The sequence below is a fragment of the Hevea brasiliensis genome, chromosome 4 (assembly GCF_030052815.1).
Source record: "Hevea brasiliensis isolate MT/VB/25A 57/8 chromosome 4, ASM3005281v1, whole genome shotgun sequence".
NCBI classification, from domain to species: Eukaryota; Viridiplantae; Streptophyta; class Magnoliopsida; order Malpighiales; family Euphorbiaceae; genus Hevea; species Hevea brasiliensis.
The window spans coordinates 4,593,036-4,619,994 of record NC_079496.1 but is presented as its reverse complement, the minus strand read 5'-3'; the positions used below and the strand labels follow the sequence as shown (position 1 = coordinate 4,619,994).

At 34.0% G+C, this 26,959-nt stretch overlaps 4 protein-coding genes and 1 non-coding gene across 6 annotated transcripts; 1 reads left to right on the top strand and 4 right to left on the bottom strand.

Moving 5' to 3' along the window:
* Nucleotides 1–153: 153 nt before the first annotated feature.
* Nucleotides 154–225, bottom strand: TRNAE-UUC (transfer RNA glutamic acid (anticodon UUC)). Its single transcript has one exon. It is a non-coding gene; the product is annotated as a tRNA-Glu (tRNA).
* A 290-nt stretch (nt 226–515) lies between these two features.
* Nucleotides 516–3,369, bottom strand: LOC110673244 (transmembrane emp24 domain-containing protein p24beta3). The gene is made up of 4 exons (XM_021836308.2): nt 3,032–3,369; nt 1,395–1,581; nt 1,084–1,191; nt 516–868 (listed from the first exon to the last, which is right to left on the bottom strand). Exons 1-4 carry the CDS (start codon nt 3,230–3,232, stop codon nt 735–737), a joined length of 630 nt encoding a protein of 209 aa, XP_021692000.2. The 5' UTR covers nt 3,233–3,369; the 3' UTR covers nt 516–734.
* A 1,382-nt stretch (nt 3,370–4,751) lies between these two features.
* Nucleotides 4,752–7,475, top strand: LOC110673247 (perakine reductase). Its single transcript, XM_021836312.2, has 7 exons — nt 4,752–4,922; nt 5,763–5,933; nt 6,190–6,393; nt 6,498–6,670; nt 6,764–6,860; nt 6,937–7,090; nt 7,179–7,475. The coding sequence occupies exons 1-7, from the start codon at nt 4,794–4,796 to the stop codon at nt 7,352–7,354; spliced, it is 1,104 nt and encodes a 367-aa protein (XP_021692004.1). The 5' UTR covers nt 4,752–4,793; the 3' UTR covers nt 7,355–7,475.
* Nucleotides 7,476–10,209: 2,734 nt separating this feature from the next.
* Nucleotides 10,210–18,777, bottom strand: LOC110673245 (uncharacterized). 2 transcript variants are annotated; one of them, XM_021836309.2, is made up of 18 exons: nt 18,296–18,777; nt 17,305–17,544; nt 16,817–16,880; nt 16,603–16,732; nt 16,372–16,516; nt 15,645–15,893; nt 15,428–15,512; nt 14,849–14,951; nt 14,440–14,565; nt 14,240–14,353; nt 12,875–12,993; nt 12,652–12,733; nt 12,446–12,538; nt 12,258–12,347; nt 11,961–12,080; nt 11,753–11,844; nt 11,424–11,481; nt 10,210–10,482 (listed from the first exon to the last, which is right to left on the bottom strand). In XM_021836309.2, the coding sequence occupies exons 1-18, from the start codon at nt 18,483–18,485 to the stop codon at nt 10,405–10,407; spliced, it is 2,178 nt and encodes a 725-aa protein (XP_021692001.2). In that variant the 5' UTR covers nt 18,486–18,777; the 3' UTR covers nt 10,210–10,404. The 2 variants fall into 2 exon arrangements, with proteins under 2 accessions (XP_021692001.2, XP_021692003.2); XM_021836311.2 differs by lacking the exon at nt 11,424–11,481.
* Nucleotides 18,778–23,992: 5,215 nt separating this feature from the next.
* Nucleotides 23,993–26,713, bottom strand: LOC110673269 (heat stress transcription factor A-6b-like). The gene is made up of 2 exons (XM_058146393.1): nt 25,616–26,713; nt 23,993–25,085 (listed from the first exon to the last, which is right to left on the bottom strand). Exons 1-2 carry the CDS (start codon nt 25,910–25,912, stop codon nt 24,372–24,374), a joined length of 1,011 nt encoding a protein of 336 aa, XP_058002376.1. The 5' UTR covers nt 25,913–26,713; the 3' UTR covers nt 23,993–24,371.
* Nucleotides 26,714–26,959: the final 246 nt, after the last annotated feature.

The window sequence follows — 26,959 nt, the reverse complement described above, 5'->3', positions numbered from 1 at the left end:
TCCACAGCACGTTGATGGTCGGTGGGCTTAACAACAAACTACAATTAAGAAAATATTTTAAAAAATTAGGGAATTGAACTCAATAATGATTTAAAAAAAAGCCTCTTTTTTTGTGCTCAACATTTACATTTTATTAAAATTACAGGAAAAAACTTCCGTTGCCGGGAATCGAACCCGGGTCTCCTGGGTGAAAGCCAGATATCCTAACCGCTGGACGACAACGGATTCCTAATCTGTTTTGGCAATTAAATGGTTATATCTATCTGTTATGATAATATGCCTTTGAATGGGCAACAGGGAATCCGTTGAGCTCTCTATTTTTTTCTTCATTTTTTTTTTTTTAAGCCAAACCGTTAATACACGTAAAACAAGTTTATTAAATTTTATGATTCAGTTTGTAATATTGAGAGAAGACCACAGTTGGGCTTCAGGTCCTCCCACCTCTCCCCTGCACAATTTTTTTTTTTTTTTAAAAGGTAAATTTTAGACTCTCCTATTAGTTATTCTTTCGTCTGTAATGCAGCAACACAATCATGCATTTTCCAGGCAACGTCAAGAGTTGTATAAAAATAAGAGCTCAAAGCCCATCAAACATGGGCTATATCTTAAAGTTCTAAACTTTGCATTATGGTTGAAGTGCAAAAACTGAACAGGATAAACCAGCAGATCACTTTTCTCAAGGGCATTACAACATTTCCCTGAACTCGTCTAGAATTAACAAACAATGAGGTGGCTCAGACTCGGTTGTATGCAACTGATTTGCTGAAGAGGCGACGAATATATACAACCTGAAGTATGCTTACAATAGCCAGTAAAATGTACTCTCCCACTGTGTAGCCTATAACACGCTTTCGTGTACTCTCGTTCGCTGCAGAAGAAAACACCATTATCAAAATCTATTGCATATGACAAATGACAAATGCCTTTCCAACATGTGTCTTGGGAAACTTGTTTGTAATCATAGCCTTAATTCTAAATACAGCCCCACTAAAAAATAAATAAATAAAGAACAAAACTGAAAAATGTTCACAATTATAGCCTAAATGCATGAAAAAAGAAAAAGAAAGAATCAGAGAAACTTACTACGGCGATGTCGAGCATCACGTGCTTTTAAGTACTTCTGCTCTGCCGTAACAGACTCCAATGCTTCTCTCAGCTCAGCAATTTTAACATTAATAGGATTCAGATGCTCTGTAAGAAACAAACATGTAAACATCAAATGTACAAAAGAAAAAAAATCTCTTCAGTGCCGATATAACCTAAAATATGATAATTGAACCAATTGGCTTAAATAAACAGTTAAATTTCATTAGTTTTTTAATAGTTCATAAGTTGAAACACATAGAGATGGATGTAGAATAAAAGATATATTAATGAAAGATAATTTTACAAACCATCTTTCGCAAGATCATGCTCATTGGGAATATGACCCACATGAATATAGAAAGAGACAGTCTCTGGTGTTGAGTAGGGATTGTGAAAACAGAATTTGTACATTCCACTTCTTGGGGCCTTAAACTCAAACTTGTCGCCAGATGTCCCCTTCACAGTGTGAACCACGTTATCCAAAGGGGATGTCACCTGCATGACAGCCAAAATCAAGATGAAGCAATAAATTAAAGCAATGCCACCTTACCACAGGTAATCCTAGCATCTGGTATAAGTTCGCAACATGTCAACACTATAAATTTGTGCCCTGCTGTTTAAAGAGAAAAAAGATCAACGAAAACACAGTACAAGTTGAAGACCCTGAAGGAATTCATTATACGAATTAACAGTCATATCTATAAGTTGCTTACTCTTCCCCAATCATCATGCTACAAGTCTTCCTTAAACTAACCTTAAATTAAACTTGTGCATACGCGAGAGTTAATCCTGATGAAAATTTTTAATTTTTGGGAAACAAGACAACAAATAACTTGTCAGATTTCATTTATATCCAACCAACCATCATTTATATGCAATTCATTAGAACTTTAAGCTACCAATTCAAGATAGATCAGACTCTCATTCCCTTCTCCACCCTTCCCCCTGATACACAGAGACACATGTACACAATCACTGATTATATCTGGACTGTCTCAATATGTTTCATTTTCCCTGCATCTAAATCTTACTTTTCCTGAGTTGAGTTATCTAAAAATGCTTTGTTAATTTTGCAATGATATGTATGTTGATATGCTGATTCTATCAATGGATGCATACACAGATAACCTGAGTGAAAAAAAAAAGGAAGGAAAAGAAATTTGCTACGAGAGACATTTAACTCAAATTACATTTAAACGCACTCTTTTTCAAGAATATCACTCTTCAATATCATAGCTTTCATTTCATTTTAAGTCCACTTTTGGATTTTTGTATCGTGTCAAACCTTTCATGCAGGAATCTAAGCTTACTGATTTTTTTTTCACTCACAATTACCTACAGAGAAGCTATGTCCATTAATGTTTTAATTCGCAATTTCACTTGTACTTTTAGCCATTTGACCAATCTATATTTAAATCTTTTTGGCAAAGTTCATTGGCGGGTAACACATGCAATGGAGTTTTAGAAATAATCTCAAGTTAAGAAAAACTAGTAAGATTGATATAATATATACTTTGCTTGCATTATAACGCCAACTCTAATGTTTTCCAGCCCAGAGAAAATAACTTTCCTGGTATTCCAAGCACTGAGGGCTTTATTTAGTTAAATTTAAAAAATGACCCACCTTTATGAAATTGCAGCCAATATGTGTCAGACCAAATCACCAGAAGGAATTATGAAAAGATTATTTCCTTTCGTTGACCTTAATTTTATCGGAAACCATACACACCCCATTTCCCATTTCCCCATTTCCCCACTCCTTTACCTAATCAAAAGCGAAACAAAATCGACTGAAAAAAATTAAAAACCCATGCGGAATTAACCCAAAAAAAAAATCGTAAAATAAACGAAATCAAACAGGTAGATCTAAGAGTAATCCGGAAAAACGAACAAAGCATGGATCCGAATGAAACGAAAATGAGATAGAGGGAGGACATTGACTTACGGTGAGATCAATTCCGGGGTGATCAGAGCTCCAGAAGATGTCGTGATCAACCACCACGAAGTTCCCAGAAACGGTATCGCCTTCGTAGAGGACATACTCGTAGACGCATTCAACGTCGTTCACGGTGACGGAAAGAGAAGATATGCGGCCAATTAAGGTAAATAAAAGAGCTGCCACAACGTAGATCTGCCTTCTTTCCATCCTTCTCTCTCTGAATTCTTATTTTTGTTCGATTTCTTCTCCACCGGGCTTTCAAGAGATCCAAAAACAGAAGCGTTGCGCAAACAGAGAAAGAAGAGTTCGTACTCGCGTCTTCTCTCGAAATGCTGCATTTAGGATTTTCATTTCTTTTTAGCTAATAATATGCTACGTCGTTTTTTGGTTTTGATATCTGAAGGTCAAACGACGACGTTCAGAATAGACATTGATAGTTTATTTTTGTTGAGAAGAGACGATGATAAATAATTATTACACGCATTCAATTTATTAATTTTATAAAAGTGTAATAGAAAATTAAAGATTTTTAGATTAATTTATTAATTATTTTATAAATAAAATTATTTATTTTTTATATTATGATTAAATGAATTAATAATTATTAAATTTTATAATTATTTTATTTTAATAAAGATTTTATTAATAAATTTTATATATAAAAATTTGTTTATACACGATTATTCTCTGCGTTGCAATGTCCATCCCAATTTAACCATTCTGCCTTTTAAATGGCAGTATGAAAGAATAAAATTTTGTTTCTGGAATTTGTATCTCACAAATTTCGTTGTACAGACACATCCAAGATTCAAAGAAGAGAATCTAGGAAACAGCAAAGTCCCATATATACCCGCTTGCCAACTTTTGGCTACAAAGCATGGCTGCACTCCTCCTCGTTAGCTCTGGCATGGCTCTCCATCAAGGGAATGACATAGTCCCAATTCCTGGTTACTCTGAAAATGCCCTTTTCATGCAAGCATGTGACTGAATTCTTTTCTTCAGTTTAAACTTGATAGCTGCAATTAGTTTTAACCATGATTTGTAGTGACCAATGCACACACACACACACACACACATATATATATATATATATATTGAAATTATGCAGGAGCAAGTATAGTTAAGATCCTTGATGACAATATTGGATCAATGATGTAAAGCTTGCAAGAGAATTTACAAGAAATTTCGGATTCTGCACGTTAATGAAGTTATGGCTTAAGAGAAATTCCTATTATAGCTAAATATACCTGAAGGCTTGCAAACTCCCCACCAAAAATTATAAGCTAAAACATGCCCTTTTTTTCTGGCAAAACAACAGAGAGTTATTTCATGTCTTTCTCTTGCAATAAATGATGAGACAGGGAGCATCTTGCTTGTAAATGATGTAATGTAACAGAGAATACCGATGATTTTGTTGTTATGCCAACATTATCATCCCAATTTTAGGTGAAGGTTGGAAATGGAAGGTGACACATCTACTAACATTTTTCTGCTGTAATAAAATAGAGAAATCCTTATTTATATTGAGTGTATAACTTGACTTGTACACTTAATTAATAAAAGAAATTTATATTTCTATCATATTTTTATGAATTAAATAAAGGCCTATTTCCAGACCTAAATAAGTCTTTCTCTATTAAATAAATCCAGAATAAGATTGCCTGTTTATGTATTGAGTGCAATTGTACACCTAGCTCACATATGATATTTAGTGAAACAGGTGGTCCCTACCAAAACTGGTAGGAAAGAGAATATAATACATAATGATATGCCTTACAGGAACTTTGCCACTTTTAGCATTTTGTTGTCACTGCATCTTCAGCTAAGCTGTGTTTCCATGGAAGCAAAATCACAGATCCAAATCCCAAGAGTGAAACTGGGCAGTCAGGGATTGGAGGTAAGCATGCCATTTACTATTTATTTTGCAATATACAAGTATCACTTTAAAACTTATTTCATCTTTTGATCTATGTACTTAATTTTTGTGAATCATTATTATTATTAAGTTCATACTTTTCTTTGACCTATTTTAGTTTTAATTTTTCTGTTATGGGTTCTTCAAGCAATTCTGGACCATTTAATAATTAGCTTTGGAGAGTAGCATATATTCAGTTTGTCACACTCGTAATTTCTCTACTAGTTCTACATATTGGATTTGAAAAATTATATTTCTGTAACCCAGAATCAGATATAACTGGCATATGAACCTTAAATTGAGTGGAAAAGAATTATCCCATTATAACTTTTTTTTTCTTTGAGAAATAAGATGAATTTGGGTAACAGGCCAAGAAAACAGAGAAAGAAAAGCTGAGTAAAGGCTTTCACGGAGAAATGTCGTCAATGTCATGCTGAGAAATGGAATGTTTCTATGGTTATTGCAATAATGTAGTTATTGAATCTTCCTATGTGTTTAGGTTATCAATCAATGTCACCATAAAATAATTTTTTTACTTTCACGGAACACATTTCCCCCTTCTGTAAACTTCAAGTTTTATTGATTCAGAAATTCAATTCTGCATCTGTCAACGGTATAGTTTTTAGCTGCCGTAGTGATGAAATTTTTATGAAGGATGGTTACCCTTAACCTGTTTGATAGATGTAGTGATGGCTACTTGCACAGTATCCGGACATCGGTTACTCAAATGGCCATTTTACTTTTTGGTAGCTAGGATGGAAGTTAGTAACTTAGATCCGTCAACCAAGGGCTATGATTTCCTTCTAATGGTGTTGATTTCAGGTTTCTAGACTGGGCTTTGGGTGTGGAGGACTCTCAGGAATATATAATCCACCACTCCCACATGAAGCTGGATGTGAAATTATAAAGGAAGTTTTTTCGAAAGGAATCACCTTTTTTGACACATCTGATCTATATGGAGATAATTATGACAATGAGATCATGGTTGGGAAGGTAAATTTTTTCTTTTGATTTTATATTTTAATTTCAAGTTCCAAATCAATCCTGAACTTTTCCAAACAAGTAGAGTGTGTCTATTCACGGAATCTACATCAAAGGATACAGGGCTTTGAATCCAGTGAAAAAAAGTCTACCTTCTATAACTGAAAAAAATGTGATGAGATTATAACTGCTTTATGCTAAAGGAGGCAGGAGTTGATTAAAATAGTGCTGCAAAACTAAAGAAGTTCTCCCTATTTTCATTTTTCAGGCCTTAAAGCAGCTTCCTAGAGAAAAAGTTCAGTTAGCAACAAAATTTGGCATTATAAGGTCAAAGGGATTTCAATTTGCAGTGAATGGCAGCCCAGAATATGTGAGGCAATGCTGTGAAGCTAGTTTAAAGCGGCTTGATGTGGACTATATTGATCTGTATTATCAGCATCGTGTGGACAGTTCAGTGCCAATAGAGGATACTGTAAGAGTTACAGATTATATTTCCTCTATGTTTGGTTCAAAACCTGTTAATCCTTTTCATTCCTTTTGACATATATAGAATGTTGATTTAATTGTGTGTGGTAGATTGGGGAATTGAAGAAGCTGGTAGAGGAGGGAAAGATAAAGTATATTGGGTTATCTGAAGCTAGTGTAGATACTATAAGGAGGGCAAATGCTGTTCATCCTATAACAGCTGTAGAAATGGAGTACTCGTTGTGGAGTTGTGAAATTGAAGAGGACATAGTTCCAGTCTGTAGGTTTGTTCAGTGCCCATTGCATTTTCTATTCTCCACTACAGTGAAATTGGACTGATACATATACATATAATGTATTTCTGCCTGTTTACTCAGAGAGCTTGGTATTGGCATAGTAGCATATAGCCCTCTAGGTCGTGGGTTCTTTGCTGGGAAGGCAGTGGTGGAAAGCTTGCCTGATAAGAGCCTATTGGTTGGTTGATATTATTGCAATATATATTTAATTTTTATCATGGATGTCCTTGAAATGATCTGATATCCTGCCATAGGTTATGCATCCCAGATTTACTGGAGAGAATTTAGAGAGAAATAAAGTTATATATGCCCGTCTTGCGGACCTGGCTGCAAAGCATGCCTGCACTCCACCTCAATTAGCACTGGCTTGGCTTCTGCACCAGGGAGAAGACATAGTTCCAATTCCTGGTATATTTGACTCTAGAAATTTAGATTCCCTGTTTTCATGAAAACATGAAATGCAATAGCGGTGATGATTCCCCTGGATGTTTTACAGGGACAACTAAATTGAAGAACCTTGAAACCAATATTGGGTCCTTAGCAGTGGAGCTAACACAAGAAGATTTGAAAGAAATTCGCAATGCTGTGCCAATTGATGAAGTAGGAGGTGAAAGAGAATATGAAGCGTTCTCTAATTATGTTTACAAACTTGCAAATACTCCACCTAAATAACTGCAAAAACCTAGAGCATCTGTACTGCTAAACACAAATTATGCTGATCACTCCATTTGCTTGAGCCTGGAAAATAAATGTTGAATTTGGGGATTAATGATTTGAAATTTGTCACTGTTCATGTTCCCTCGCTTTGTTTCGTATCCTTTACTCCTTATAGTTTCTCTTCCAATGTCCTTGCAAAAGAAGCATTCAGCATCAGTAGATTTTTAAGCAGTCTAAACCCACAACAAAATAATTAATAAATAATTCTAAAAATATTTATTTGTATTTAAAATTTATTATACTAATGAATAATATTTATAAATATCTAATTGCTAGCTTTCGAAATAAAAATATAATTTTCTTTGATAGTGTAAAGATTCTATATCTGGGTTATAATAAGTACGCAAATTTAAAACAAACACACAAATCGCACAATTACATAGTATTCAAAAGAGAAGAAAAATAACACAGGATTTAACGTGGTTCAACGGTAAAGTCCACATCCATAGGCAAGACAAAAGAAACAAGTTCTACTATGATAAAAAGAGCAATATACAATCAATCAAAACTCTCTAATCCTAATCCCAGTTTATTTTTCGAATATCTCATAACTCAGAATATTACAATATTTATATTGGTAAAATACCAAAAAATTCAAGCTACAAAAAATAACAATATGTTTACATGATGAATACCAAGTTTTACTATTAACTTCTTAATTAATTAATGAAATTTGTAGACAAATGGAGAAATCATTGCTTTAAATTTTCAGCAGAGTTACTTTTTTGCCGCGAAAAAGAAAATTCAAGGAAAGGAATCACGTTTTTTTCTATGGCTCGAGGGTTGCATAAAATCTTATCTAAAATAATTGGATTATGAGCAAAATAAAGATATTAAGAGTGGCTAAATAGCTCTTTGGATTTTCTATACTTGCTTGGAAATTCAGAAATTAATTGTGAATGAAGGAACACAGAGAGCAAAAGCCACAAATTTCATGGGAGGAATGGATCAATCTAGCAGGTTCTGCCTCTACAAATAAGCTTCACATAATGGTCACAGCACATCAATCCAACATAACAAAACTTTTACCATGGAGAGGACATAAACCTTCAAAATCAAATAGGAAACCGCCAAATCTATAGCAACACAAGATCTATCTGGCTGTCGGTGACTCAAAAAGCCATTGCACTTTTTACTAACTTGGATGGAGGTTAGTCATCGGTGATTTCCTTCTAATGGTGTTGATTGCAGGTTTCTAGACTGGGCTTTGGGTGTGGTGGACTATCAGGAATATATAATCCACCACTTTCACATGAAGCTGGATGTGAAATTATGAAGGAAGGTTTTTCAAAAGGAATGACCTTTTTTGACACATCTGATGCATATGGAGATAATTATGACAATGAGATCATGATTGGGAAGGTACATTTTTTTTTCCTTTGATTTTATATTTTAATTTCAAGTTCCAAATCAATCCTGAATTTTTCCAAAAAAGCAGTGTGTTTGCGCACAGAATCTACATCAAAAGATACGGGGCTCTGAACCCAGTGACAAAGAACCTGCTTGTTATAATTGAAAGAAATTCGAAATGCTGCGCCAATTGATGAAGTAGGAGGCCAAAGAGAATTTGAAATGTTCTCTAGTTATGTGTACAAACTTGCAAATACCCCACCCAAATAACTGCAAAAGCCCACAGCATCTGCACCGCTGAGCACAAATTATGCTGAACATTCATCCCATTTGCTTGAGCCTGGAAAATAATGTATTGAATTCCACTTCCTGTTTGGATACCAGGAAAATGGATGGGAGCAATGACGGTATATTGGTCATTCCAAAGTTAAATAACGGAAACTTGACAGAAATTTGGACAGAGATTCAAGTGTTGAATTAATCAAAACTTAGGAATTATACCATTGATTTTTAAAAATAGAGGTATATTAATTACACTACACCTTGAAACAAAAAATTAATTTTCCTTTCTTTTTTAAATTGAATGATTTGATTTTAATTCAAAAATATCTCAAAAGGTTTTTTTTTTAAATAAATATTTTCTTAATAAAATTAGAAAAAACTTAATATAGAAAGTTTAAATTAATCCAATTATCAGACTCCTCAGATAAACCTTAGAATCTAAAATATTAAGTGAAGAAAATCTAGCAAGGACCAGATAACAAAACTTAAGAAGACATTGAGTTCAAATGCTCTTGCCACACAGTATAACTAACATATATTCAGCTATCTTATCACGCGGTGAGGAAATGCATGGAGGAGCCACCTTAACGCATCACGAAGAGCCACCGCCTGATCAAGTTTAGGAGGAAAGGTCCCTCGGTAGAAGCCTAAATAACCAGCTAGAAGCGAACCGCTTGTGTCCGCTCCACCGCACCAACTGACGTTTTCGTCGAAACATGACAAGACCGTTGCATCAATATTGCATTCGACAAATCCTACCGGTGGAGGTACCCACCAAATTTGATCTGCCGGTGGTCCTTGACATCCGATCCACGGGAAAAAGAATTATATGGTAAAAGCCTGAGCTGATCTAGATACATCCGATACATAGATTTTTCTTTTTTTTTTTTTTTTGATAAAACCGAAAGAATCCACGGACGGAATATGAAGTACTAATTTAAAACCCAGAAATATTTACTGTGAATCTATCGCCTCAGCAGGAAGCGGAAATGCAAAGCTAAAAGCTGATTTTCTCAACAATCATTAAAAGATACAAGCACAAGGAATACCTGCCTCCATTCGCTTTGCATCCACTAAAGTTGAACCTGAGACAGCTTAATCTACAAGGTAAAGAAAATCTGTGCCTGCCTAAGCAAAAGAAATGTAGAATCTATTTACTCTCTCGTAAAAATACGCTGTGAACTGGAATCTCATACTCTCTTATTCATTATATTGTATTGTCAATCACTTATGTATGGCAAAGAGTCCTCTACAGTTTTCCAAGCATATGAACATGAAAGAATGAGGCGAATACACTTTTCTACTACTCGTATTTACAAGAAGTTAAAAATGTATGAAAATATCTATGCTCGAAACATTGTACTGCACACCCTCTACACCTCCAGCTGCTCATTCTGATCCAACTCCCCATTTTGATGCTTGTCAGCATCCCCTCCGTAACCATTAAGTTTCTGCACCAAAATAACCGTCACTGTAAAGAAATAAAACCCATACATGTGACAAGAAGGAAGAGAGACCAAAATTACAGAAGTTTGCTTAGTCGGTACACTTAGAGGAAATTCCAGGTTGGGAAAACAACTGGGCCATTCCCCAAGAGCTGAACTAATAATAATAAAAATAATGATAGTTCTATTGGAACCAACAAGAGCACTCGCATAATAGCTTGCATTCCTTGTTGTCTTACTCGTAGAATATATCAACCAGCCCTGAATTCTAATTCCTCTACATGCAACCCCAGCTACACCCATTTTCCTATAATAAACAGATGTCTCAGCACACACAAACTTCCTCGTTTCTGCCGGCCTATGCTAAGGAAGGCAGCTCTAGTCTTCTGGCAACCCATATTTCATTAGTTGCTTATGAAAACTTAATTCATTGCATAATGCTGCTAAACAATTTTTCTGCATTTGTTAATCAGTTAAAATTCTTGGGCTCATTTGGATAGATATTGATTTCAAATGGTAAAGTATTTGAATTTGAACTTATGTTAAAAACTTAATTTTATGATTTTTTTTACTTGAAACTCAACTCAACTCAACTCAACTCAACTAAGCCTTTATCCCAAAAATTTGGGGTCGGCTATATGGATTCGCTTTTTCCACTCTGAACGATTTTGAGTTAAATCCTCAGAAATGTGTAATGCTTCTAAGTCATGCTGTACTACTCTCCTCCAAGTCAATTTAGGTCTACCCCTTTTTTTTCTTTCTATCCTCTAGCCTAATGTGCTCTACTTGTCTAACTGGAGCATTTTTTTTTTACTTGAAACACAAATTCAAATTCACAATCATTTCAAATTCACATTTATCCAAATGTACTCTCAGATTTTTATTATTTTAAGTTTCCTTGCTTATGAAGTACTTCTACAGATGATAAGGCATATTTTGATACTTACTTCTACTGACAAGTCAACAGGAAACAAATTTATGGCACTGGGATTAAAGCTGAGTCCACTGAAGAACAAGCGCACAGCAAAAAAAGAGCATTAGTGATGTATAAGGAACCATACATATTATGCAAAACAATAATTGCAACGATAGCAAATAAGCAAATAGGGAAACAGGCAGGCCACAGTTAATAAAAAGATAGCGACCGACTCATAATCACACAAAATATCTGAATCTTGTTTTCTCCTTTCTACTCTATTATTTTCTACTTTTGGTTAGGGTGCCCCCACAGGGGTGGAAGGCAAAATAGGAAGTCAAGGAGAAGCAAGGAAAATACCAGTGGGTCAAAGCCAGCCGCCAAATATACGGAGTGAAGAATTCCTCTGGATGACTCTCTTGTTCGTAGGAAAAATGTAACTGAGTAAACATCTGTCCAGATAAAATAATCAAAATTTTATAAAATGGCAAAAGTAATTCCTAAAGATAATACATCCAAATTCTGAAGTTATGAACGACTGCTAATTTCCAAAATGATTTGCTCTCACCTTCATTCCTTCACCTCGCCATGACCGACAATTAATAATTACAAGCTGGAGGACTTTCTCTACTGACCATTCCCCATCTTCTGCATGTGCATCCACGCGACTATTGAAAAAATCTAAAACCTGTAAAGGTAACAAGTGTCATAGATAATTCAAAAGAAAATCAGACACAAATAGCACTAATTAGGTATTGAAAAGCCTAATAAATTAGGTATAACAATACCACCAACTGTTGTGCCTGAACAATTCCATTAGAAAAGGAGATGCAACAAGTTTTATTTAGGAAAAAAATGGATATACCATGTAAATATTTTCAATCAATTCATTGAAGCGTGGATGATTCTTGAATGGCTGAAAAACCTCCTGCCTGTGCATTATAGCGTATACAACCTGCCACAAAACATAAAATGGGAAATGTTCATAACAATATTTCACGTGATTGAGGAAAACAAACATAATCAATGCTGAATCTACCCATGAAATGATACCTCAGGATTGCGTGGCAGGGCATAAGTCAAAATTGCATTTAGTATTTCGAGGACAATTCTCAGGAAGTCGGTGTAAATATGCAACTCAGCAGACTGACAAAAACAATCCAGTTAATCTAATAGAAAAGAACACAAGGGTATGTATAAGTAGCATAATTTAACTACTGTGCTAATGCCAAATCATATAAAAAGACCAAAATGGTTACCAAATCTTCAGCAAAGCTGCCTTGTTCAACTGAGCCACTCTTTCCTATTTTATCATCTATCCTCTCTGCAAGTTTGTTGTACCTGAAAATGCAACATCACATTAAAAGAAACAGTAAAAGGATATGCAAGGACATCAGAAAATGAAAATCAACAACAGAGTGATAAAATCATCATGATTGATAAAAGTACATAAAAAGAAGAAGCCAAACAGAAGTGACATACTTGCGAGAAAGCATGTAGAAAAGGCTAACGAGTCTTTGTGATGCATATGCGCTCAAACGGTGGACATGTGGAGCCATGTTAGCCAAAGTCGCTAGACAAGTTGTATGGAGATAGAGATCCTGTCACAAATTTAAAATTTTCAAGGGCTGTGAGGGAAATTTTTAGATTATACCTATCAACATTTACAGTAATATACGTACTTCTTATATAAGAAAATAATCAACATCCACCATGACGAAATATAAGTTGCCATCATTAACATGATAAACATCTGAATGGATCCCATGTGAGAAAAATGGTCCATTAACAATAGTTAGGCTAGATACTTTGATCCTTCTTCGCATTACACAGAAGCAGCAGGGCTCTGTGTTCACCCATACAAGTGGGAAAACCACATCCCCCTCTCTCCCCACCTTCATCCCACACAAATCTCCCCCTCCTCCTCTTCTCCTAAAAACTTCTATGGACTCCTTTTCCCCAGCAATTTGTTGCTTTTCAAAAATACTCACCTTTTGAACATTTTACTAACCCTTGCAATACAATATGACAATAAACTAGGTTACGACATGAACAAAACTGTCCTTTCTCCATAACAGACAACTCGGTGCACCAACATTAAATTTTTTCAAGGCATTCCTATTTCTTAATATTTCATATAAGTTTTATTTCTCGCTTAAAAAATGCTAATTGAGTGAAAAATACCAAAGAGAAGACATTGTTTTGGTTAGTGCAAAGGAGACAAGCTATATTCTAACTTTTAACCAAGGGGTGCACCACAAACTCGACTCAACTAAGCATTTATCCAAAAAATTTGGAGTCGGCTATATGGATTCGCTTGCTTCACTCTAAACGATTTTGGGTTAAATCCTCAGAAATGTGTAATGCTTCTAAGTCATGTTGTACTACTCTCCTCCAAGTCAATTTAGGTCTACCCCTTTTTTTCTTTCTATCCTCTAACGTAATGTGCTCAAGGGGTGCACCACAAAGTAAAAGAAAAGAAATGATGTCGCTAACCCCATGTTCGTCCCAAACACCAAGCAAAATGGTCCTAGGAGGGACTGTTTCAATACAGCCCTGAACTTCAGTATGATTGCATGACATAACTGTTCTAAAGGCTCCATGCCATCACACAGTGCAACTGAAAACTATCAACATTGAACCAGACAATGAACCCATGATTAAAAAGAATACCGCTACTAAAACCATGGAAGGGAATATGAACGCATTAAATGTTTAACAAATATACCAATAGAAGCGTTTTTTGTGGTAAATTAATATCATCTTTCAATATTATAGCACTCAATAAAGATGATTTTGAGAGGGATTACCACAAAACTTGGAAATGCTAAATAATTTAAGTCATACCTTCAGCTTAGATAGGTTATACTTCACAGTCCTTATAAGAATTATGACCATTAGGGAACCAAGAGATGTTTGATGAAGAAGATGCTCTTGATACCATGGAACACTAGGCAATATCTGGAGGAATTGATAAAAAAGAGTAAAGAAAATAATATAATCCTTAAAAATAAGGTCAAACATTGACCAATTGAGTTTATTCTTACCATCTTGTGTATGCTTGCATTAAAAGAAGAATCTTGACTCAGTATAAGAAGTATAATCAACAAGATGTATATATGATTTGATGTTCTCTTTGAAGCATTGTATAGCGTCTCTAGAATGGGCATCAGCTGTAGGTTTCATTCCACAGAAAAAGGTCATTATTAGGCTGTACTTCAGTAAAGCCATCACATAAATAATTAAGACAAGCCATAAAATCAACAAATATAAGAATTTTGTTGATATCAATAGTTAGTTGCATATTAAAATTTACTTATCAAACAAAACCTCAGTTAACTAAGCTTCCTTCAAAAGCCTCCTCCCAAAGAGGTATCCTTTTCCATGCTAATCCAAATTTGAAGGTTTGAGAAAAAGAAAGGAAAATAACAGAAATATCAAGTTGATATTTCATACCAATGTATCCAAATCAGTTCGCACAAAAACATACTCCAAAAAATCAGAGTTTCCATGCACCAACGTGTAAAGTAATAGGGCAGCAGTTTCATCACCCAAGCACCTGCATAGGAAAAACTTTTATGCAATATTCTGAGAGACAGAGACAACAGAGCTGCATTGTTATGAGGCAACCAACAAAAATAAGAATAAGAAACAAGTTTAGTAGTTAGGAAACTAATAAAAATGGAACTATATAGTAGTAGAAGCAGGTAAATGTTAATTAACTTGCTTTTTCTACTTCTTATCTCTTTCTCTCTGTGTCACCAATGAAAAAAGGAACTACATAGCAGTAGACACAGCTAGTATGATTAAACTTACTTCGAATTCCTCCCTTATATTTCACCAATGAAAACAGGAACTACATAGCAGTAGAACGGCTAGTATAAATTGACTTACTTCTTCTAATCCCTCCTAAGGAGCATAGATGCAACTTAAACCAGGATCCATGAAGATATAGAAAAGCATATATTCTAGCATGCTAAAACTCAAACTATACAAAGTACTGATGTAGAGGGCAGAGAAGAAGATGACACTTACATGCCAAGAGTATCAAATAGAGATGCAAATGGTAATCTCACAAGTGACCCATTGTGTGCATTCCCCTCAATATCTACACGATCAACTGCAAAAAGGGTACTTTAATATAAAAAAATATAGATCAACTGCAGAAAGGGTTCTTTAATACAAAAAAATATTGCATGCCAACAAAAGTTCCAAAAGAAAAAATTTAGTGAGAGAGAGAAGAGGATCTCACGTTCAATATCCCTTGCACTTTCTAATGCTTTGCAGTAAGGATTGTCAGAGAAATATGTATTTACTTTGGGAAGAGATTCTGAAGCAGCACTATCATCACTTCTGTCCGTTACAGGCTCATCACCCACAATGCATTTATGATAATAATTAAGTATAAGCAAGACATGAAGACTGCAGTCGGCCAATGGATTTCTTATGCCTTCAACATTTGAACTGACCAAATAATTGAATGGCAGTAACACAAAAGTAGCTGCAAGTCAAACATACAAGGTCAATGGAACCATCTACCCAGCAAAGAAGTTGACAATTTCGCCCAAAATTCAAAAATAGTATATATTGGAACTCAGAAGCATCTACATAGTGCATGAAAGAAAGTAACAGAATAGGAATGACATAGGGAAAAAGTTAGGAAAGAAATAAGCTCAACTTCAGCTCAAGAATCAAATTACATGACATTCATATCTAGCTCAACTTAGCTACATAGATACAACTCAACTCAACCAATCCTCACTGTCAAAGAGTCATATTGATAAATATGAACCAAACTAAAAATCAGTCAGGTAGTGCAAATATCAATTGAAATTCAAAAAGAAATTAACCATTCGACAATTCCAAACAACAGCACCATCTAGCTCAAAACCTTTTTTTCCATATGTAAAATGACAAGTATAAGCTTTGTAATGTTGAACTAGACAATTTGAACAAGCAAGCCACCAGAGTCAACATACCAGCTGCAGAACCAACTCTTTGCAAAACTCCTGGCTGACTCCCTTCAGAAAATACAGGATAAGATGTACTGTTCAATGGAATGCGAGGCCGCATTATATAATTGAGTAGCAGTCTGCGAACAACAAAACTCACCAAAGAACTTTCCTGGAAATTATAAATTTTGCTAAAAATAAGTTTTCCAAGGGATGGAGACTTCAGAACAACAGATAAGGCAAAGTTCACCAGCTAACCTGAGCCATTGCTGCATCAATAAAAAGATTCATATCTGTTGGTCCTGGGGATGGACCATAAAGAAGTTGGGATGACATTGCAATAAGCATGAAGCTAAGCAACTCCTGATGTAGGAGGTATGTGTTCGTACTTGTGACAAAAATAACACAATTTAGGATGACAAACGACTTCAATCTTACAGAGTGAAAATGGAGGAAAAAATCCATGCTATACCTTACATCTACAGAACCAATAAAGCTAAGCACACTATGCATGACAAGATTCTCAATGTTTATATCTGCACAAATAAAACCCAAACTTCAGAGTTCAGACATATATATCATAAAGCTTAGCCATCAAACAAAAACTTGAATGTGTCCAAACTAGACTGTTCCCAACAAAAATACAGGCAGAAATCTAGGCCAAATCCTAGATGATTGCCTATGCTATGCTTGAAAAATCTTACACCCAATCATCAACATCCAAGCTCCCCAACATCCAAAAGGAATAAATAAAAAAAAGGAGCATTTTATCACAAGTAAATCATTCTTAGAAGCATCAAGAGTGCTGGAGGATAGGAGTCCATGTAGATCAACAATCCCAGGATCCCCAACTTTGGCAGAACCAGCATGAGATAATAGCCTTAGATTTCTTTACTGGTGACTAGGTAAGGATGCACGTAAGAAGGGCAACAAATAAACCATATATTACATGCGAAATACCTCTTATGAAACCATCTGGTACTGGTTCGCTTTCATCCAATGACAGACACACGTCCTCAATGTTGTTGCTTTGGGCATTTTCAATTAAGTACTTCAAGAAAACAGATGAAATGTACACTGCGTTGATGGCCTTCGTATAAACTGGGGATGGTGCACCAGAAGTTGAAATGGACTCTTGCAAACATTGCGTTAGGTGAATCAAAATCTTTGCAAGATGCCTAGTATAACAGTTGTTTTGTGCTGCACAGTGAATTATGCAAAGCAACATAGAAAAGGTTAAATTTGTGTGCAAAAAAAAAAAGAAAAAGAAAATAAGCAGGTGAAGAATCATATAAAAGCAGCAATGAGGTTAAAACTAACAAAGTTCAAAAAAACACAATCCTACCATTGCAAATCCAATAGAATGACTATCACGAAGTGAACCATAATGAAAATAATTAAACTAAATAACCATAGTTAGTCCATGTTTTATTAGTGTTACGTATTCAGTAGGCAAGTATAACAGTGCAGTTCATCACAATGTGTCGTGATGTTGGGGTTTAAAGTTATTGAATATATATTGGGAGTAAAAATTAAGCTAAAACTTAATGACTTAACTACTACTCAAAAGTGAAAAGATGACCAAGTTGGGCAGCTCAATCAATAACCATAATTAACAAGCGAAAGTACTTAATTACTACTCAACTCAAATCACCAAATGAGCGAACAGTATGAAATTGAGAAGGGGAGCTAAAATTCCTAAACCGCAACTGGAGGGCAACAATGTGGCTCTCCAAACACGTTACGAGATATTACTATAAATTAGTTTCTCGTACATGGACTTAACTAATTGATCAGAAATGGCTCACTAAACACAATGGAAACGCCCAAAACCACCAAAAACTTCATGAAATGGCATATATGCAATAGTTAACAGTTTAATGCGAAATTGAACTACAACAATTCCATAGTTTCATTGATGATCAGAAGAAATATTTAAAGGAGAACTGACCAAAGCGCTGGCAGGCTTCCTGGACGCGGTCGGTGGGCCAACGGAGATTGAGAGGGAGTTCCAGAAGTTTCTGCCAGAAATCTGAGGCAAGCGGGAAAGATTTTTCGCCGACAAATGAACCAATTAAATACTCCGCCGTGTCTTGTGGGCGTGCGCTGCCCCGTCGCGGCGTTGAAGGCACTGCTCCCATTGGAATTCGAAGCGCTTGACTCGTTGGTTCAGTGCGCGGGTCAACTGTGCTCAGAGACCGATTCAGGAGATCTTAACCAGCATTACAGAGAAAGATAGAAAGAGTTACGGTTTTGGATCTGTTCGGCTTTCGGGAGAGAATGAAAATGGAAACGGAGTTCTGCTCGTGATGAAGGAAATAGAGAAAGGGAGCTTGGAGACGAAGGTTTAGAACAGAGGATAAATCAGAGAGGTGACCTCGGAGCAATTTGGATGCGTCATTAGACTCTTGGATTGACCGATTTGTCCTTCCGCCTCTGTTCGGAAATATTACGGGGAAGGAAAATAGCAAAGAAAAATAAATAAATATATAAAAGAAAAAATTATTTTCTCTTTTGTTATTTAGATATGTGAATTTTTTTTAAAAAAAGAAAAATATATTTTATTTTCATATGAAAAGACATGAAATTGAAAAAAATATATATTTTATGAATTTTATTGTTATGTACTTTTTAATTATTTATATAAAATATAAATATTTTTATTATTACTTATTAATATTTATGATTGTAAATTTTTTTAATTAATTTTATAAATTAAAATAAAGTTATTTTTTTAGACAATCTTAGAGACACATTATGATTTTCTTTATTTACTTGATTTATATCTCAGTAATACATTTAATAATAATTATTTATAAAATAAATGTTATAATAATAATAATCCGTATAACACCAATACCACACTCAATTTTAATTTAAAAATCACCTTCACCAAATATTTAATCTTACACTTTTTTCCTTTCTTTATCTTTTTCTGTAGAAAAACTTTAGCTTTTAAAATAAATAATTAGTCATGTGTTGTACAAATTATTTATTATTTTATTTTAATAATATAAATTTATATATTTTTATTTTATATTTTATAATTATTTTATAAAATTTTATTAATAATAAAATTTTTAATTAATTGTAATTTTATTTAAGCATAGATGAATAAATAAGTTTATTAATATATTATTTTTTAAATTATGAATAAAAATTTATTATAATCTTTATAGTTTATAAACATTAAATAATTTTAAACTCCAAATCTTTTACAATAATATCTATTTTTTAAAGCACAATATATATTTATTTATACAAACATATGAGATTTGACCAACAGTTTATAAAATATAAATATTAGGGTTTTGAAAAAAAAAATAATTAAAAATGTAATTATATAAAAAAATAATTAAATTACTGAAATCAGCAAATGAAAAGAGGGACAATTTAACAAGTATTATATTCAATATCTAAATAAAGTGATAAATGAAATTATTTTTTTGTGTTAATAAATTTTATTAAATTTTAAAATTTAATAAATAATAGATTATTTATATTTTTTAATTAGTTCATATGTGCATATTATCAAATTAATATTTTTCTAATCTAAATTTTACAAATTAAAATAATAAACAGATTCAAATTAATTTTAAATAATCATTATCTTTATATCATTATTTACATATCAATTAATTAATAACATTTACCACGTAATATAACAATTAATTAATATTCTTTATCTACTAATACTTTTTGTTAATTAGTTTATATAAGTTAATTAAAAATAATGATAATTAACTAATAAATTATATATTTTAAATTAATTACTTAAACAAATAACATTCATTTGATTTATATAAATTTCATATTCATAAAGGAGCTTAGATAGGAAAATCAAATATTCTATTTTTATAAAAAATTTTAGTAACATATAATTTTTAAATAAAAATATACTTCTCAAACAGTTCTTTGTATTCTCTTTGACTTAAAAAAAAAAAAAAAAAAGGAAAAAGCTTAGGAGTTGGAAAAATTTTTGCTAAATCTTAACATGAAAATTTGCTTTCCTTCATCATTTTTCATATCAATTGAATCACTATATTTAAAAAAAAAATAAAGAGAGAGAGAGAGAGAGAGAGAGAGAGAGAGAGAGAGAAATGTAGTATTGACTGAAGTGGGGTGGTTTAGTCTTTTCATAGAAAATGGAGGGTAAAGTATCTCTATTAATCGCAGTTTCATAGTCATTTGCAAAAACTGTACTTAGCTTCGTCGGCAAGATGCCACGTGGAAATTTGCTTAAAACAAATTATCTTTTGTTTTTTTTTTTAAATAAAATAAAATAATTCCATAAAATTAAAATTCAATAATTAAAATTAAAATTAAGAATTAAATTACCAATTTTAACAAAAATTAAAAAAAATTATACTCTTTTTTTAACTATTATTTTCACTATTAGAAGAGCTTATAATATAAGCTTGTTTGGTTTTACATTAATCTTTATTACTGAAAAATAACGTCTTAGGAGAGTTTAATCGCTGAAAAAACTTTGATCCGGTGGTAGACGTGCCACGAAATTAATGTGCACCGTGGGTTTCCACACCATTGACTTTTAGATCAATGGTTCCATTTTGACCCATCTCCCATCAAGTATTGTACGCGTCTAGAAGTGCAAGTTGTCTTTTAAATATGCGATACATCGGATGAAAAAGTAAACTTTATAAGACTTGCCTTGTAATTGATATATTTTTAAATATTTAAATATTTCTAATTACAATAAAACTTTTTATATTTTTCTCTCTTATTTGTAATATAGAAATATTCAATATGGTAGTTCCTCCTCCAATATAGAAAGTAAGTCGCTTGCCATTTTCCTCTTCAATTTCAATCAATGTCCTTCAAAACAAGGAAAAAAAAATTATTCATTTCAAGTTCAACCCTTATTGAGTTTCCTTGTGCACTTCCACCTAACCAGACTTCTATGCAAAAATCAGCACCTGCCTGCCTACTCTGGTGGGATGATAATGGAAGAGCATAATGTTTTTGCTCTAAAAATTATGACTTAAGATGTTTAGTTAAATGGTGGAAAATGGTAGTGATAAGATTTTGGATAACTTTTTTATTTTTTGTATTTTGAAAAATTTTTAAAAAATTAATTTATAAAATTTAAGTTTATAATTTTATAATGCAATCACTCAATTACTGAATTGTGGATAATACTCTGTTAGGATTAAGATGGAGGAGTGGTTGAAGATAGACTTCAGAGGGTTAGCCCATGCTGGGGTCCTGGTTTTGGCACTCTGTGGGCTATTTGGACATCTCTCTGTGTCTTGCAATTCTGCTATTGAAATTGATATGACAAAGGATGAACAATTTCTTGCACAATTTGCTATCTTTAAAATCTACAAACCCATTATTTCAAAAAAAAAAAAAAAAATTGTAATCCCATTGTATATCTATCAAAAATGGAACTGATATTTCAAAGATGTCATTTGATTAATCCAAGATGGTCAGACAGTAGTGTTTTAGACTAACGTTAATGAAAAGAAATTGCAGGCTAGAATTTGTCATCTATAGAGGAGAATTAAAAATTCAATAAAAACAATCCCATCAAACTTAACGTTTACGATGCCAAAAAGTCTTATAAAGTCATTGAAATGAAATGTGGTGGACTTGGTTCTAGTTTAGCATTGACTAGTTTTAAGATCAAACAAATTCAACCTACCCCTGATAGAGATATTCTCGTCCATTTTATGCTGTGTATAAGAGCTCATCTTCATCGCACATAGTTTTTTTTTTTTACCACCGAGCATGATAATCGGGTGATTAACCTAGTGAGATGGCCTTGTTCCATCTCGATTTGATTAGATATTGTTTATATTTAGGAGTGCAATAGGAGACGACAGCGAGTTGTCCAATAATTCGCCTCATTTGACCTCACTTTGAATTCTGTGGTAAATCCTCCATATTGGGTTGGGTTAAATTGAGAATGTCAACAGATGACCCTGAGCTTTAAGCTTAAGGAGACTATAACTGTCATATCTAGAAAGCCCTATTTTTTTAGATAAAAAAAATCGCACATAGTTTTCATCCATAGCTCAAGGCCTGCAGCTGAGGAACTTATACATTTTGTTCAAACCGTATTGCACATAAGGTGTCCTTGAGCTTATTCAAGTCCAACCCCAAGGGCTTTCCAGGCCAGCCAGCCAGCCCAACCTACCAATCCCCTGGTTATATATAAGTTCACATAAGTTTGTCATTTCAGAATATGCCTGGTAGTAACATGAACTAGAGTTCATTTTCTTTTATAAGCAAAATTTTATTAATTTTCATTAATCCAGAAAATTATTTTACATATGAATTTTTCATACCAATTAATGGTAAAATCTCAATTTGAGTTTAATTGGCAATAAGCTTGTCCCCATACTTTGCTGGTTCTTTACACGTGAAAGCAAATTCATGCACAGCATGTGCAACCCTGTCTCTTCAGCAGACAAAGGCAAATGTTTAATGTGATCCAACTCAATTCTGAAGGCGCACACCTAAAAAAATTCCCCAAGTTAGGGAAGCTCAGGGTTTAGCTTTCTGCTCTTGTGCCCATAAAAAGAGAAAAAAGTGTTACCATGCTTTTCTTTAAGAGCTGCACATGTACAATAGTACAAGTCACTGTGCTGTTGGTCCCTTTGCTGTACCAGAAAATAAAAACGACTGCCCTTTTATTACATCCTGATTATTTTTGACATTAAACTTTGGTAATTTTCTTGTTTGAAATCTCTTCATGATCCAATACAGAGAGTCCATATCTTGTTAAATGAGGAAAAAGAAACAAATTAAAATTTAATTCCATGCTAGTTGTTGCAGGCATGTCTATGGCATGGCATTATATATCTCACCCTGAGGGGCGAGAGAGATTGAAAGAAGACAAAGAAATTAAAGAAAACTTGCGCTACAAGAGCAGTACTTGGAACTTACTTTATAAATGGATAGATGGGAGTCAAAACATTATATTATATATATTATAGACACTATATTTTAATCAAATAAAGTTCAGGAAAATATTTTGTAACGAGTAATTAAAAAGAACACAGATCTGACTAGGACTGATCTGAAGTTTCTACAGAATGCTGTAAAAGATTTCAAGCTTTAATCATTTTGGGAACACCACCAGCCCACCACTTCATGACATAAAAATTAAATGGGAAATTATTATTAGTATTTACTCTAGAACCATGTAGAGCACCAAAGAAACAGCATTAAGGACAACATGGTCAGGGTCTCAGTGACAGACAGTGCAGCCTTGGTTTCAAGACAAAATGATCCCAAAATGCAATGATTTGAGTACATATCATAACAAAGTAAATGAAGCTCACTCATGCATATGAAGCAATCACAATATCACCTCTAGCTCAAAGAGCTCATATATTTGAATTTGAAGAACAAGAATAGTACTCATATAAAGGGCAAAACAACGATAAGCTAGCTATTCCAAGAACAAGAATGAGTTCGGATTTTAAGAACACGAAGAATTAATACTGGCTAGCATGTGTAATCAAATGACCAAACAATATTAACACTTTGGATGTAGTGCTCTACATATATCAGGTAACAAATTGAACATGGGGTTAATTATATTCAAAAACAATTATATAAAACCTCAACATGCTTTCCTATTTACTGCTGGCAATCACACGATACTAGAGACAGTAAATGAATGTTCTGGTAATCTTGTTATATAACTGAACCTACGATCAACTATATATCAACATGAATAATTCCAGAAAATTATATAAGCTGTTTATCTAGTTTCCAAGCACACATTTTATGCTTTTATTCTGAGGCAGTCTTCTGTCAATTACCAAAACAACCCATCTAATATATGTGGCTTTTGGCAGCCAAGGGGCAAAATAAATAAGAGAGAGAGAGAGAGAGAGAGAGAGAGAGAGTTAGTTAAAGTGAGAGTCTTTCATGCTCAAAGCACTGAAGCAGGCAGGAAAAGAAGCAGCATAACTCCAGTTTCTCTACTATGGACTAGGACCCAGGCAAACTGAGCTGCTCTACCAACACATCTACGTCTTCAGCAACACCACCTAATAGGTATCCATTTCTTCCCCAATATCCTCAATCAATAAGTCATCCCAGAACCCCTTATCAAGGTCTTTACCTTTATCCACATGTTTCTCTCCTCTCTCTATACATTCTTCCTCCATGTTTTGTTGGCTTCTACTCACTCCTTGCATGGTCATTGCCAGTGCGTCCAGTTCTGAAACTTCAAAGTCAGAAAGGTCACCAAACTCCTGAGGTTCAATCTTCACAAAAGTTTCCACTCCTCCACCATGATGAAAGTCTCCAACTTGAGCATTACTAGGCCCTTGGTCAATAGGCCGCCTTCTCTTTTTATTAATTGATTCTTCCAGTTCCTTCCTTCTGTCCTTTTGTTGGACTAGTTGTTGCACAAAATTGGGATTCTGCATTGCTCTAGCCAAGAAACCCATCATTTGTTGCTGTTTTGTCTCTGTCCTTTTGAGTCGGTGTTCCATTAATTGAAGACAAGCTCTAGTATTCTGTTGTTGCTGCCTAAGCTTCACCAGTTCCATCATTATAACTTGTTTGTCTCCCCTTAATCGATCGACTTCTCCATCTATTCCAAACCTTCCAACTTCAACAAAAGGGTCTAGAGATTGCTTAAAAACCTGAGGTTGTGGATTTTTTCTCCTTCGTATATTCTTGAGAAGATGCTTTTGCCCTCTGACAAACCCTTCATTGGCAAATTCCCAACTATCTGGATCAACCTTTCTAAACCCCTACATAAACCAAAATTTCTTTCCTCATAATCAAATACAAAAGATATATTAAGTTCAGTTGATCTTTGGATTAGAATCTCTCATATGAACTGTCAACAACTAGGCACGGATAAAATACGATGCATCAAAAATCAAACAAGTTCCACCAAATTAAATGTGCAAGCACTGTGGATGCTTGAGCAATAACCAAATAATTGCGTTACTAATCTATATATTCTCTATCTTGATCTGCATATTCCGATCCTCTCAAAAACAAACAAACAAACAAAATGTCCTCAGTGAGTCCATTAGCCAAAGATAGCAGAAAAAGGGACCAGCTAGATCTCAACTGAAAAGAATACAAAGTTCTTTTTATTTTTTTAGATATGAATAAATAATACATATTCTATCTCTTTCATGAACATGGGGAGCATTCACATCTATAAAACCAACATGATATTACACTAATACTAATCAAAACAATATTCACCCACTTGTAATTGTTTTTCATTCAGAATTAAAGATCTATAAATCATAAAAAGAATACTTACATATGTGTTAAGCTGCCTAACAAAGCTCGAGAAATTATTGTGCTTGAAGTATCTGGGCAGAAGACTCATGGCAAAGGTCTGGGGATCCCAAACAACGAAGCTATTGTTGCCTCTACTCCAAGAAACTATATGGTTTGTGGTCATGTCCTCCACGATGTCATAAGCTTTTGTGAGAAAAGGGGGAGGAGCAGCGTCATGAAGTCCCTCCATTGGTTGAGGAATAGCTGCAGATGCCATTCCTGAGTAAGATGAACTAGCTCCTGCATACTCTTCCTTCTCTCGGTCTAGACGATTCATGATTGGAAACTGAGGGTAAGATTCGATGTGGGTTAGGTTTCTTTTTTCTTTTATGATTATTTATAATGGGAAACTGTTCTTGGAGAGAGATGTGTGGAATAATATGTGAAAAGGCCTAAAAACAAAAAATGCAGCTTGGGATTGAATATGGAATTATCAAGAAAGAGAAGTTATGAGTAAATGCTTGGTTTGAATATGGAAAAAGTGAAGTAGAAACGGAGAGATTGGATAAAGTTATCTTTTAATCTTGAATGGATCCGAAACATGAACAGAAGATATCCATAAAAACTGGAGAGTAGTAGTAATGTTAAAGAACAAAGCCTAAGCAAAGATTCTTGGAGGGAGAGATATGCTACAAGGAGACCAAGCAACACATTCAAAACAAGAGGAAATGAGAAACAAAAAGGCTAAGATGAAAGAAAAGCAGGGGGAATGAATGATCTGGTTATAAATAGCTGATGAGATTTTTTTATTTTCTTGTTCTTTTTCTTTTTCTTCTCTACCTGCAAGGCAAAAGGGCATTGGCTAATAGGGCTGAGTGCTTGATGATGCAAAAGGGAAGCCAAAGTGGCAAATTAGATATTTTTCTCCTTGTTGGTTCTTTCTCCTTTGGGAAAGTTACTACCTATTATTATGCCTTGCTGGAGAACTTCATTTTCATTCTTTCTTTTCTAAAATAGAAACAAAAAATCTAAAGCCAAAGAAGAAAGCAAACACAGGATTGGATTTTTGAGTTTAATTGGGATTTTTTTTTTTTCAACCCAGACGGGATGAAAATCAGTCAGTGCTTTTCAAGAACACTAGCACTGGCATTGGTGGAATAAATTGAGAAAAGCAAAAGAGACAGATAAACAAAAGCGTCTAAACTAATATTTGTTTATTTATAGTTCAGTAATAGAAATGCATTGCTTGCTTGAGGCATGCATATATGCAATGACAATGACCCCACCCCCACCCACCCAGCCAACCAGAAAAGGACAGCTTTGCAGACTGGAACCTGAAATTATCTTTGATGCAAGCCAAAATATCTAAGGAGCCATGTAATAT

Coding starts and splice junctions, on each gene's coding strand:
- LOC110673244 (XM_021836308.2), bottom strand. CDS start 3,232: ATGGAAAGAAGGCAGATCTACGTTGTGGCAGCTCTTTTATTTACCTTA. Junction 1,192..1,394: donor GCATGATCTTGCGAAAGATG/GTTTGTAAAATT, acceptor TGTTTCTTACAG/AGCATCTGAATCCTATTAAT. Junction 869..1,083: donor TGATGCTCGACATCGCCGTA/GTAAGTTTCTCT, acceptor TTTCTTCTGCAG/CGAACGAGAGTACACGAAAG.
- LOC110673247 (XM_021836312.2), top strand. CDS start 4,794: ATGCCTTACAGGAACTTTGCCACTTTTAGCATTTTGTTGTCACTGCAT. Junction 6,394..6,497: donor CAGTGCCAATAGAGGATACT/GTAAGAGTTACA, acceptor TGTGTGTGGTAG/ATTGGGGAATTGAAGAAGCT. Junction 6,671..6,763: donor GACATAGTTCCAGTCTGTAG/GTTTGTTCAGTG, acceptor CTGTTTACTCAG/AGAGCTTGGTATTGGCATAG.
- LOC110673245 (XM_021836309.2), bottom strand. CDS start 18,485: ATGGGAGCAGTGCCTTCAACGCCGCGACGGGGCAGCGCACGCCCACAA. Junction 12,539..12,651: donor GCAGCTTTGCTGAAGATTTG/GTAACCATTTTG, acceptor TGTTTTTGTCAG/TCTGCTGAGTTGCATATTTA. Junction 11,482..11,752: donor CGGCTGGCTTTGACCCACTG/GTATTTTCCTTG, acceptor CTTGTTCTTCAG/TGGACTCAGCTTTAATCCCA.
- LOC110673269 (XM_058146393.1), bottom strand. CDS start 25,912: ATGAATCGTCTAGACCGAGAGAAGGAAGAGTATGCAGGAGCTAGTTCA. Junction 25,086..25,615: donor TTAGGCAGCTTAACACATAT/GTAAGTATTCTT, acceptor TGGTTTATGTAG/GGGTTTAGAAAGGTTGATCC.